At 28.8% G+C, this 12002-nt stretch overlaps 1 protein-coding gene across 3 annotated transcripts in view; it reads left to right on the plus strand.

Annotated features, from left to right (window-relative positions):
• The window catches only part of LOC127282734 (cAMP-specific 3',5'-cyclic phosphodiesterase), a 262846-nt gene that overhangs the window by 68861 nt on the left and 181983 nt on the right, over positions 1-12002 (plus strand). The window contains exons 1-2 of one of the 3 annotated variants that reach the window (XM_051307198.1): positions 5622-6588; positions 11746-11973. The exons of the other annotated variants lie outside the window; for them this stretch is intronic. Coding sequence (XP_051163155.1) covers positions 11891-11973 — 83 coding nt within the window. The 5' untranslated portion in view covers positions 5622-6588; positions 11746-11890. Of the gene's footprint in view, positions 1-5621; positions 6589-11745; positions 11974-12002 lie in introns of those variants that run through there. 3 annotated transcript variants of the gene reach the window in all.

Below are 12002 nucleotides of genomic sequence, written 5' to 3' on the forward strand. Positions count from 1 at the left end.
ACGGAAAATCCAGCGCTTTTCCGGATGCTACGTCACTGTGCATGGCGCGGCGTCGCGTGAGAATCGTTCCGTCAGTCGGGTCTCGGCTACCGTCAATACGACGGCGCTATCCTCGTCGACGTGGGGTTATGCGTGGCGTGCCGCCTCTTTTTTTTTGCCTCTGTTTTCCTTTGCGACCAATTGCCAAGTGTGCCGCTTACGACAGAAAAGCGAGAGCCGTATTTACCTGCGGCAGCCATTGAACCCTCGAATCGGGTCACCCGGTTGTGCCGCTCGTGCGTTTCCTGTGTGTGAACTTTGACCCTGAACTCAGGGTACATCACCTTGTGAGCAGTGTTGACAACATTGTTTTAATATTTGCGATATGCACAACAGTGTCATCAGAATCAAAAACCAAAAAAAAAAAAAAAAAAATTAGTTTAAGGTAGTTGAATTTAGTTAATGGTCGCAATTTTCCATTTTCCACAGGTGTTTGGAAATTGAAATATAATTTTCTTTACACTCGAAAAGCAGAACTTGCGTACTGAGGGGTGGAAGGTCACGAGAAAATCTATCGACGGGCTCGTCGACATGAGCCGGGTTTCAGCCACAACCTTCTACTCTCTTTTTTTTTCTCAATCATTTTCTTTCTTTTTTAATGTGTGTCGTTTGTAACGGTAGACAACCCTGCGTTGTAAAGTGCTTTGAAGTCATCTGCACGCGATGTATAGCTCTTTTAGGTCCTCTCGAGTGTTGTTGCTCAGCATTGCAGAAGCCATTGAATTCTTTATTCGCACGTGATTAGTGTTCTCTTGAAACTTTGTGAAAGATAAACTGTCTTAGGGGATTTTCAAAGAGGTTCTCTTTTTCTCAGATTCGCATCCACTCATCGTGATGTCATTCTCTCTAACATTTATTCAAACAAAACCACTGATTGCAATTTCTCGAGAAAAATAATTGTCTACACTGAATTTTATGGCAACAACTTTATCATAAAAAGATTTAAAAAGTTATAAATTCAATTGACGTAAAGTAATTTTTATTATACAGTAAAAATTAGTAATTTAATAATTAATTATCAAACCAATTAGGTTTGTTCTTCTTTTAGAATTTTGGAAATTTAATTTACGTACTGTAATTTTTACTGTACAGTAATCTTTTTGCCATACAATCAAAACGTTTACCAATTAGGTTTCCGACATTTGGAATATATGAGTTCTTTTAGAATGTTTTGGAAATTTAATTTACGTATTGTAATTTTTACTATACAGTAATCTTTTCCATACAATCAAAATGTTTACAAATTAGATTTCCAACATTTATATGAGTTTTTTCTTTTAGAATTTTGGTAATTCAATAGACGTAAAGTAATTTTTACCATACAGTAATTTATTTTATACAAATTTGAAAATGTTTTCCTTTTCAAAAATCTTAAATGATTTGGAGAAAATGATTTCTACTATTTTTTTATTACATTTACTATCATTAATTTATGTAAACTTCCGGTATTTATGATAATCGCTTTACGGAAAATTCAAGTGTCGATTATGGAGATATACTAATAAAATGGTAATAAACTTTTGATAACAATGATATTGGCAAAATAAAAAAAAGTAGTAAAAAGGCATACGTTACGCACAAAGTAGTAAAGATAAGTACCTACCTTATATAGGTATGGATATATACCTACCTTGAAAGTTAATGATTTTTTTAACACTGGCATTAGTGTTAATGCTTTTGAAATCTATATAAAAATATCTTTACAAGTGTAAAATAAAAAAAAATTTCAAGATAGAACAGTAAACAGAAAAAACGATTGGAAAAAAAAGTTCACTGTTTGCAGAAAACTATAAATACAATTGGATTTTATAGTTTTTGCTGATAACGTTTGATGGAAAAAAATTTTTATTTCTTTCGATTTAGAAAAAGGTGCAATGAACGGAAAAAATTGAGTTTCAGCTTAAAAATAAACTGATCGTTATATATACAGTTATAGAATCGAACGATTTTAGGTTTAAGCTCTTGCATTCGATATCAACAAGTTTGACCAAAATATTCTCGTAATATACAATTTATTTCGAAATTAGAAAACGGAAATTTTTTTTAAATTTTTTAATCACTTAAATTCTTAATTTTGAGATTGATCTTCCACCCTGAATGTTACCGTAAATGCTGTGCAGAAATATAATTAAATAATAATAACTTCTTTATCTTTTTATTTATTTTTAAATTTCAATTTGGCTTTTCAATTATTATTCTAGAGAGGAGGAATTATTAGCTCATTATTAACACCCAAATTGAGATATTAAAATGAAAATTTAAAAAATGAAAATTTAATACTAAAATAAATTTAATTTTCTATTAATTATTTTACATTATTTTTATGTTTGTTTTTATATATTTTTAATCAACGACATTTAGACATGATATGTTATAATGTCAAATAAAAAGTTTTATTTGAGTCGAAGGCACCCGTTTTCAATGAAAGAAAACCCTTGGAAGTATATAGAGGGAGAATAGTCTGCGACCCAATTTTTGTTGCATGCTTTGTGCTCAGTTACTATCCTCGTCTCGTATAAATAATTTACAATAGCTGAAGAAAATTTAATTTCAACTTTTTCTATGCCTGTTAACATCGAATTTAATTGAAACTCGTATAATTCTTTTCCCAAAAGAACAGACTCAAGATGAATGAACATTGGTGGATAAAAAAAAATTCTTCAAATTATATACACACATGAATATTTTCATTTGTTAGGAATTTTCGGTTAAAAAAAAAAATCACTACCTCTGTATATTTCAACATTCATTAAATTTTTCCAAAGTTAATACAGCATCAAATTAATATTGTTTTTTGAAATTCTGCAATTTGAAAAAATATAAGTCTCTCATTTCATATTTTTCGTATTCTATTTTACATAATATTATATTATAATTCTAATACTATAAATATAAAATAATAGGTTTTCCTAATTTTCTTTTGTAAGTGTAAAAAACACTGTTACTTAAAAAATAGAAAAGAAAACTGTTTTCTTGATGAAATATGACATTTGTTGTAGATAAATAGATTATTTTTAAAAAACTGTCAGTTCTAAAAATAGTGAATGAATAGAAAAAAAATGGGAAAAGAATGGATAGAAATATTTCCTCTAGAGGTGAGCCGAATTTTCTTTGGTTTTTTTTTCGAGAGCCTTTGTTGAATTCAATCATTTATGAGTATCTATCTAGCAAATGACAGTTTCTATCGTTTATTCGCGCGAATCCACGCAATATGAAACCAATTATATTTTTAGATAAAAGGACCAGTAGACTGAAAGAAAAATTGGGGGAGCTTTTCAAAGCTAACAAAAATCGAAAGGGAAAACAAATTTAGTTTTATTATTCAACAGTAGGTATATAATTTTTTTTCCTATTAAAAATATAGCAAAAATTTCTACTGCTTTTTTTAAAATTATAATTATTTCAAATAATGTTAATTTTTCATTTTGATTATCTATGTTTTAATTATCACATTGGAAAATCATAATTTCCGAATTGTCATTTGAATCAAACAATATACATTATATTCCCTTTGCGTGATTGAAAATTTAATTTCAATTTATCATTCGGGCATAATTAACTTTTATAGGTATATATATAAATTAATTCGAGATTTATAAAAATCAATTGTCAAATGATTCTCAAGCTTATAATGATTTGCATTTTTTGTCACTACTATAAGTCAAACGAGTTTTAGAGCTTTTCAATTCACTCGTTTTTTTTACTTTTATTCCGTTTATCTTCATCGGTTTATTCAATTTTATCTTGGTTTTTCTTTATTTTTCCTATTGTCAGTTTCATCGTCTATTGTTAATTTTAAACACATAAAATATTTATTGCCTTCGTTCAATTGTTCTGTTTCTCTATTTTAGAGTTTCTTTATGGTTTCAATTTTATTGTTATAAGAAATAACATTTTTTTAAATTATAATTCTAAAATTATAATAATTACGTAAAATATTAATAATATAAATAAAATAGTTAAAATAAATAAATTATTGAATAATATCAGAGAAAGTTAATTAGAATGATTCTTCAATATCACAAAGAATAAATCTAATTAATTAAAATCGAGTGTGTTTTTTTTATAAAGGGAATGAAAATTTCATTAAACATTGTAACGAGAAGCGGAAGAAAATATTTGCTATATCTTCAAGAATGGGTTAAATGTGTGAATAGTGTGCGCTCTTTCAATTAGTTCGATAATCGATAATAATTGAGTTAAAATTATCTATGATGTCCAATCTGCCCTCTAGATTCCCGTCCCACTAACTCCTGTTGATTTAGTTAACCCCAAAGTTTTCTTCCTCAAGCAAACATTGTTTGCGGTTTGCCGAACTTGGCCTAAAAACAAATCTTCAGGATCGTAATTCCTACCGCAGGATTTTACTCTTATTTACTCTCGAGATAAAGCCATTTCAATCAATCATAATATTATGCTGTAATTTATTCTTCATTTGGTAAAATCAAATGGATTTACATATTTCATTAATATATATCTATTATTTCATGAGATAAAAAATATTTCCTCCTCTCTGGCGAAATAATTTTTATTTCAATTATTAAATTATTATTATTATTATCATTGACTACATTTCAATAACTGTATTTTTTGTTATTGAATAGTAGTCATTTTAAAAATTATTCTCTTCGTAGGAACATACTTTGTAGAAGTGAAGAATTAGGAGCTAACATTTCTTTCAAGATTGACAATCACTTTTGCCTTTCCTATGAAATCTATTATTAATTGACTGATTATACAAATAAAACTGATTTTCAATCAATTCTATAATCTAAAAATAAACATTCAATTTAAAGTTCATAACCTTATAATAAATTTATAACAAGTAGAAAAAAAAATTAATACAAGGTGTTTGCGAGATATTAAAAATTCGCGACTATATAATAAAAAAGCATTATTCAACCAGAAGAAAGTTCGATGTTTATAATTAAACCGCAATTTAATATCCGGTTGGTAATAAACGGAACTGAAAGAACATATTTGTTTGAATATTGGACAGAGAAAGAAAAAAAAAGAACCGGAGAATTCGTTTTCCGACGTTCCAGTAAAAACAAAGGTTATAAAGCTTTGTTTCCAAATAAAAATGCCCATTGTGTTGGCTCAACGTATATATAATTGCTTCAACAGTCCCTCATCAAGTATTTTTTTGCCATATTGAAAAATATTCCAAAAACAGCTTTTCATAAAATCAGTAACAAAACTTTTTTCGTGTAATTAAATTCACGAATAATAAATTTTCTTTTTACTGCATCAAAAATTGTAGATAATTCCTATGCAATCTCCTGGACATTAATTGTATTATCTGGACAAAATTTATATAGAAACCTCTAGAACTCCGTAGAATCTATTGAAATACATCACTCAAAGTCCAGAATAGATTTTAAACTCCATAACAACTGTAGGACTATATTTTACAATTGAATTTTTCAAACTTGTGACTTCTAATTCTATTGTCTATTCCAAATGTTCGATATCAGTGATAAAATAATTTCCATATAGTAGACAGTGAATGTGACAAGTTTTAAAACGTGAAAATAAAAAAAAATTGATATATATATAGAGGAAAATAAATTATAAACTCAAATAATGGATTTTGCCATAGGAAAAAGTCTCTTGATTGTGGAAGAGACCAAAAGTAAATGCAGAATTCTTCATAGGGAGAAAAGTTTAACAAGAAGAAAACAGAATAAAAAATGAGAAATATTCAATGGAATGGCATCTTTTAAAAGATAAATGCAATATTGATCGATAAGATTTTTGGATCACTCCAAGACGGAACGAATCCAGCTGTTTCTAAATAAAACAAAATTATTTCCTCAAGAGGAATAAATACAGATCAGTTGATTACGCAATGTCATTTTAGCCAAAAAATTCTTCAACAAAGAGAATATGGCGCAAATTTTGAGAAATTTTATGTATTCTCAAACATTGTCCCTAGTGATTTTATATGAAAACAAAGCAAAAATGTAAGGGTAAAGACAGACAACAACTGTAGAGAGACCTATTTAGAATATCGTGAAAGAAGTGGGGAAGTGACAAATGCCGAAGAAAATGTTATAATCAGTATTATTCGCTGTAGAGAAGAACAAGGTGACAACACCTTGAAAGTGTTTGTGTGTGTGTATTTTTTGAAAAAAAAAGTGTTTTTTTGTGCCTGGTGTTGGTCGGCCCTGGATATTTCGACGTTGAGGGGTGCTAGGGTGCCGAAGTGGGGGGCGCGTGGTGCCTGCCGTGCGCCGGCCGCGGCGGCGGTGGCGTCGGAGGGAAGGGAGGAATTTCAACCTCCGATTCCCCCGTGATCACAAGGAAGCTTTCGTGCATTCAAAAACAACATCAACTGCACCAAGTTGAACACCCCATCACGAACATTCAACAGCGCGCCCCTCTCAGTGACCTTGACGAGGACCTCGACGAGCTTGAAGGCGAAAGAGATCGGCTACATAAAGAAGAGGACTTTTCACGTGACGGAACAACTCAACATCGGTTGAGTCCACGGCTACACGACATTGAGGAAGAGGACGATGAAGAAGGTCGACACACTAAAGAACGGTAAGTTTGCATTTTTATACTGTATTTTTTAGGGGGAGACGCATGCTAATTCCAGAATTATGACAGAAAGGGTACAAAAACTTTTATTTGACAGAATTTTTCAGCAGCGTAGCCAGAAATAAATTTCGGGAGAAATTTTGATAAAATTTGGGCTACGCTCCTGGAATTTTTGTTCGACAGAAGTATTGGGATCTCTCTTGGGGGCGTGGTTTGTTTTTGACCTTAGTTCCGCATTTTTCGCCAATAATAAGCGATTCTGATTGGTGGACGCTACCTCCTGTTAATAGTTCGAAAAATCTCACCAGATGGCGTATCACAAATTAAAGCCATTAAACTGCAAGAGCGGTCTTGTAGACCGGATCTTTAGAAATTTCTATTTTCACTGTAATTTTCTTTTATAATTTTTTGTTATACTGTGCATATTTTATTTTATTGTTTATTCTGTCTTATATAATATTAGTTAGTGCTTATTTATTAAATACAAGTATAATTTATTCTTTTGATAATACAATACAATTGTTTCCTGTCTAGATATTACCATATTTACACTGGACTATTTACATTATTTACAATTTAAATTTTTTATAATTCTTTTTATTATAGTATAAATATTTACATTGATAATATATTATTTTATATTATATTAATACATGTATAAATATACAAATATAATATAAAATAATTATTTTTGTCTTTTATGTATGGTATAAATAAATTTTTTGTTTCACTACACATATACATTTTATTTATAATATTTCTGTCGAATAACTTTAGTTATTAAATTTCTGTCATAAGAACTCTGGGGGATTGTCATGCGTCTCAGAACTCGATCGAGGTATGACCTCAAAATTATTGCTAAAAATTGCATTTACATATTTATATAAAAGGTGTATGGGTGAATTTCTTTGGCATGCTAAATATTAATCAATATTTTAAATTTAGAATACTTGATAAAAATCGCGATATCGATAATAGAAGAAAGAGAGAACACATGATTATATGAGGCAAGTGAAATTAATTTGAGAATAGTTTTTCTTTTTATCGTTATCAAGAGTTAATAAAATGCGAACCTCAAATTAACCGCCTTTGTAAAGGCCATCAAGCAGATGAAAGTAGCAGTGGCGATAATAGCCTGGTAAATTAACAAGGGACATTTGCCATGTGTGATAGGGCCAAGGGCAAGAAATATAGAGGTCTTTCTCTTTCAATATCCATTTCCTCGAACCCTTATATCGTAGCCGGGCTTAGTTGTAATACATATCTATATAAAGCATAATATAATATTCGAATGGTGAAGATAGAAACTGCAGCGAATTGAACGTCAAATCCGTTTACTGTCTCTCTCTCTTGAAACTCTCTCGCACAATGCAAATGTCATGGGAATTCAATCAGTTGCAGACACTCTTGCTATTCCAGTTCCTTCAGTTCTGACAGTTTATTTGTTTTTTAAAAATTATTTTTTTTACTATCAGAAGTCATTGACAGTTTGAAAACCTTTCTCCATTTTTTCGATACTTAAGAATATAATAAGAAAATGTAGAGGCAATTATTTATATGTAAATATTATTTTTATGGAATAATTTTCTTATAGAATAAAGTATAAAGAAAATTGTTTAAATAAGGAAATTATTCTATATAGCCTATTTGATTAAATTATAATACAGTGTTGATTTTACCTTGGAATCGTATATGAGTTGATTGCAATTATTGAATATTTTAGCTACTGCACATATATGTGTGAGAAATGTTGTAGTTTCCATATTGCTTGTTTAGGGCTGATTACTATAAGGTTCAATAGTTCAAATTAGCTACCATAATGTCGTTATATCCGTAGTTAAATGCGTGTCAGGTTATTGCAAACTATTTGGTTATGAGAATCATAATAGACTGATTATTATTGTTCACCAAATTACAGACATGCAGTATAAATTATGGCTAGTTTTCAATTGAAGGATACCTAATAGCATCATGACACGCATTGTTATTATATATATATACATATATAGAGAGAGAAACGAACGTTATTTGTGTTTGACAAACTCATTCGATAAAAAAAATAATCTATTCTATTACGTGCAATAAATATCTCTGTCATTATATTAGGGGCATTCCACGGGAGATTTTCATTGAAAATTTTTTTTCTCCGAAACATTTTTTTTCGAAATATATATGAAAAATAAGGATATACGTATTTTTTTATTTTTTTATTTGATAAACCACTTTCGCAGATAGGGGAAAAAATTCTTCAGTCACCAGAGATAGTAATGCAAAAAAAAAAAATTAAAAATCGAAAGTGTCTCTTTTGAGAAAACTCACTTTTTGAGTTTAATTTCAACTTTTTTGTTACTTCTCTTATAGGTACGTTATTTTTGAGCAGATATTTGAAAAATTTAAGAAAAAATAAACAAATTTCATATATAGCATAATTTTTAATTTATTAGTAAAATAGATTAAAAAATGTCCCAAAAACTCACTTCCATCGTTGACGTTAAATTTCAAAAAATCATAACTTCCTTCATTTTTATCAAATAAAAAAATAAAAAAATACGTATATCCTTATTTTTCATATAGATTTCGAAAAAAAATTTTCGGGGAAAAAAAAATTTTCAATGAAAATCTCCCGTGAAATGCCCCATTACTAAAAAACATCACTTTAAATATTGTTATATATTTTATTTCTTGAGACTTGTGTATTTTTATTTTTTATTGTATTTGATTTTTTATTACATTTTAAAAGTTTTATTTTTGTATTTACGTTGAATCTGCTACGTTTATATCAGCTGTAAGAAAATCTTGTTTTCGTTAAAATGAACATGAAGTGGGAAAAAAGATTGTATCACGAGTTCTGAAACTTCTCTGCGGGGCTATAAGTGTATTATTTATGAAAGATTTTGCTAGATTTAGGAACTTTTCGAATGAACGGATGTGCTAAAAAAGTTGTTTGAGATATAAGTATGCGTAAAACAGAGAATGCTTCTAAAATATCCCATTTTATGAGTTATATCATTTCCGGTATTTCTGAATTCAACTCAAACCAATTCCTGAAAGGTAATGGAAAACAATGAGCTTAGTAATAATGTTGTTCAAATTGATTTTTTGCTACGCACTTTGAGATACTTTGTGTTTTATTAAATTACATGAGTCTTCTATTGGAAAAAAAAGTATTTCTTTTTCCTTGGATTTTCTATTAAATATAACTTGAGAGAAAAGAAAAATAAAACTATTATTGTTAATTGAATTTCTATTGTATTTTATTTTTTCAATTTTAAACTTTCTTAAATTATTTTTCATTATTATAATCTTTCTATATTTAATTTTTTCTCTTATTTAATTATATAGTGATTTCACAATTATTATTATTAGTTAAGAAATTATTATTAATTTTTCACTATAAATTATTGGAAAATAAAAGGAAAATTAGTTTGAATTCGTGTGACTCATCCATACATTGAGTTTGAAAGTTCAATAAATTTCTTTCGGCAATAAAATATATTTTCTTTTTTTTATAAGCATTTTGCTGTGCTTTAGATTTCAGGTATAGTGATTTAGTATTTCCTTTTTGAAGAAATGCGGTGTGCTTAAGAGTGATTTTACGAGCGTTTGATTTATTTTTACTGCCCAGTTGGCGATATCTTATAATATTGAGCTAGGCTCAAATTGTCCTCTTTAGCAAATATGTTTCAAATGATCTATAAATAATCGAAACACTTGTTATTCATTTCACAAAAGCATTTTCCATAAAGAAAATGTGTCCATTTAGCTTTTTAATCAATTCCTTTTTTGTGCTTTATCAGGTTTCTTTTTATTTTACATGTTTTATTTACCAGAGAGTATTTATTAAAAGTAAAATTTATTCATAAAATATAAAAGCGTTCAAACTAAATTGAAATATCAAAAATAGATAAAAAATTTTAAAATTAAAGTAAAATATCTTACGAAAGAAAAATCAATATTATTTAATTAACAATTATTAATTATTAATAGATAAATAGATCTGAATATTGTCTTCTCAAATCATTAACATCCTAAAATATAATTATATATCGAGTTTTTGTTATAAAAATAATATTTATCGTTCAATAGAATGTGAATATCAGAATGAAAGTCATAAAAAAATTGTATGATTTTTTTTAACTCACGAACTGTACGATTTTTGTTTTATTGTCTATCAGAGAGAGAGAGAGAAAGAGAGTTTTATCAGAATTTCTCGTGAATATTTTCCTGACCATGAAACGTTTATATTATATTTATAACATTCACACTATGTCAAGTGTTTATTTCACAATTTATGACATGGAAAAAAAAATTATTTCCGTGCCAACATTTCTGTAATTCTTCTGCCGGATGTTTGCGACATTCAGAAATTCAAAATTAGGAGAAAAAGAGATATCATACATTAAGTTGATTCATTTATAGGAAATCGTATATATTCTTTAAAATTGCGATGGTTCAATTAATAATAAAATTTCACGTTTTTCCGTTAATAATTATTAATAATTTATTTAATAATTTTTTGAAAAAAATTACAAGCATAAATAGAATAAAATAGCAAAAAGTACTTTAATGATTATCTAAAATTAATTCACAAATAATAGGCTTCCTCTTGAACGTGTTTGCCGTGAATTATAATAGTTAAAAACACGCTAGAATTATCTTTTTCATTAAAGATGATAATCCAACTTTACAGCATGTATGTAGTAAGGTCTCGCAAATTTGGTTGACTTTCAAACTCGTACTATTTGGTCACAAGCCAACAGTTGCAATTCCTTATTAATTATCCCTTTGTTAACCCTTTCAATGAAAGTATAATTATGTGTTCTCTCATCTTTCATTTATTTCTTTTCAAGAAAACTTTTTTCTATAAAAACTTGAAATATAAAAAAAAACTGCAGATTTTGAATTGAATTTATATTAATTTAAAAAGTTTTCACTGTCTCGGGGAATTAGATTTTTCTATATAGAATCACTGTGTGAATTGTGTTACATATACATTGAAACTAAACATTTTTGTGTCGATAAGAGTTCACCCTTGCCGACCATTTCGTTGAAAAGAAAATTGAGGTTCACCTTTTTCGATAAAATGTTCGAGTAAAACGAAAACCAATCGTTCTCAGTTGTGAATTGGAGAATTTGGAAAAAAATATGTGAATTTTTCAGACCTTATCAAAAAAAATCACCTACACCAAGCGGTGGTGGAGGTAGCAGATCAGGTTGGCGTTCACGAAGAAGTGTTACAACTGCAGGTGCACCTGCACATCAACATCACGTAATTGCAAGTGCTTCCGCAACGGCTCAGGCCAGGATGCAGGCCGAGCAAGGAAGCATTGGCGAACTCAGAGGATATCATAATCTACGCTCCAGGCGGCATACTTTGGCGAATGTTCGGTAAGTCTTTTTTTTTTCCTCAAATTTCC

Source organism: Leptopilina boulardi, unplaced genomic scaffold, assembly GCF_019393585.1.
Source record: "Leptopilina boulardi isolate dan_hultmark-lab unplaced genomic scaffold, ZJU_Lbou_2.1 LbouV2_302, whole genome shotgun sequence".
Classification (NCBI taxonomy): domain Eukaryota; kingdom Metazoa; phylum Arthropoda; class Insecta; order Hymenoptera; family Figitidae; genus Leptopilina; species Leptopilina boulardi.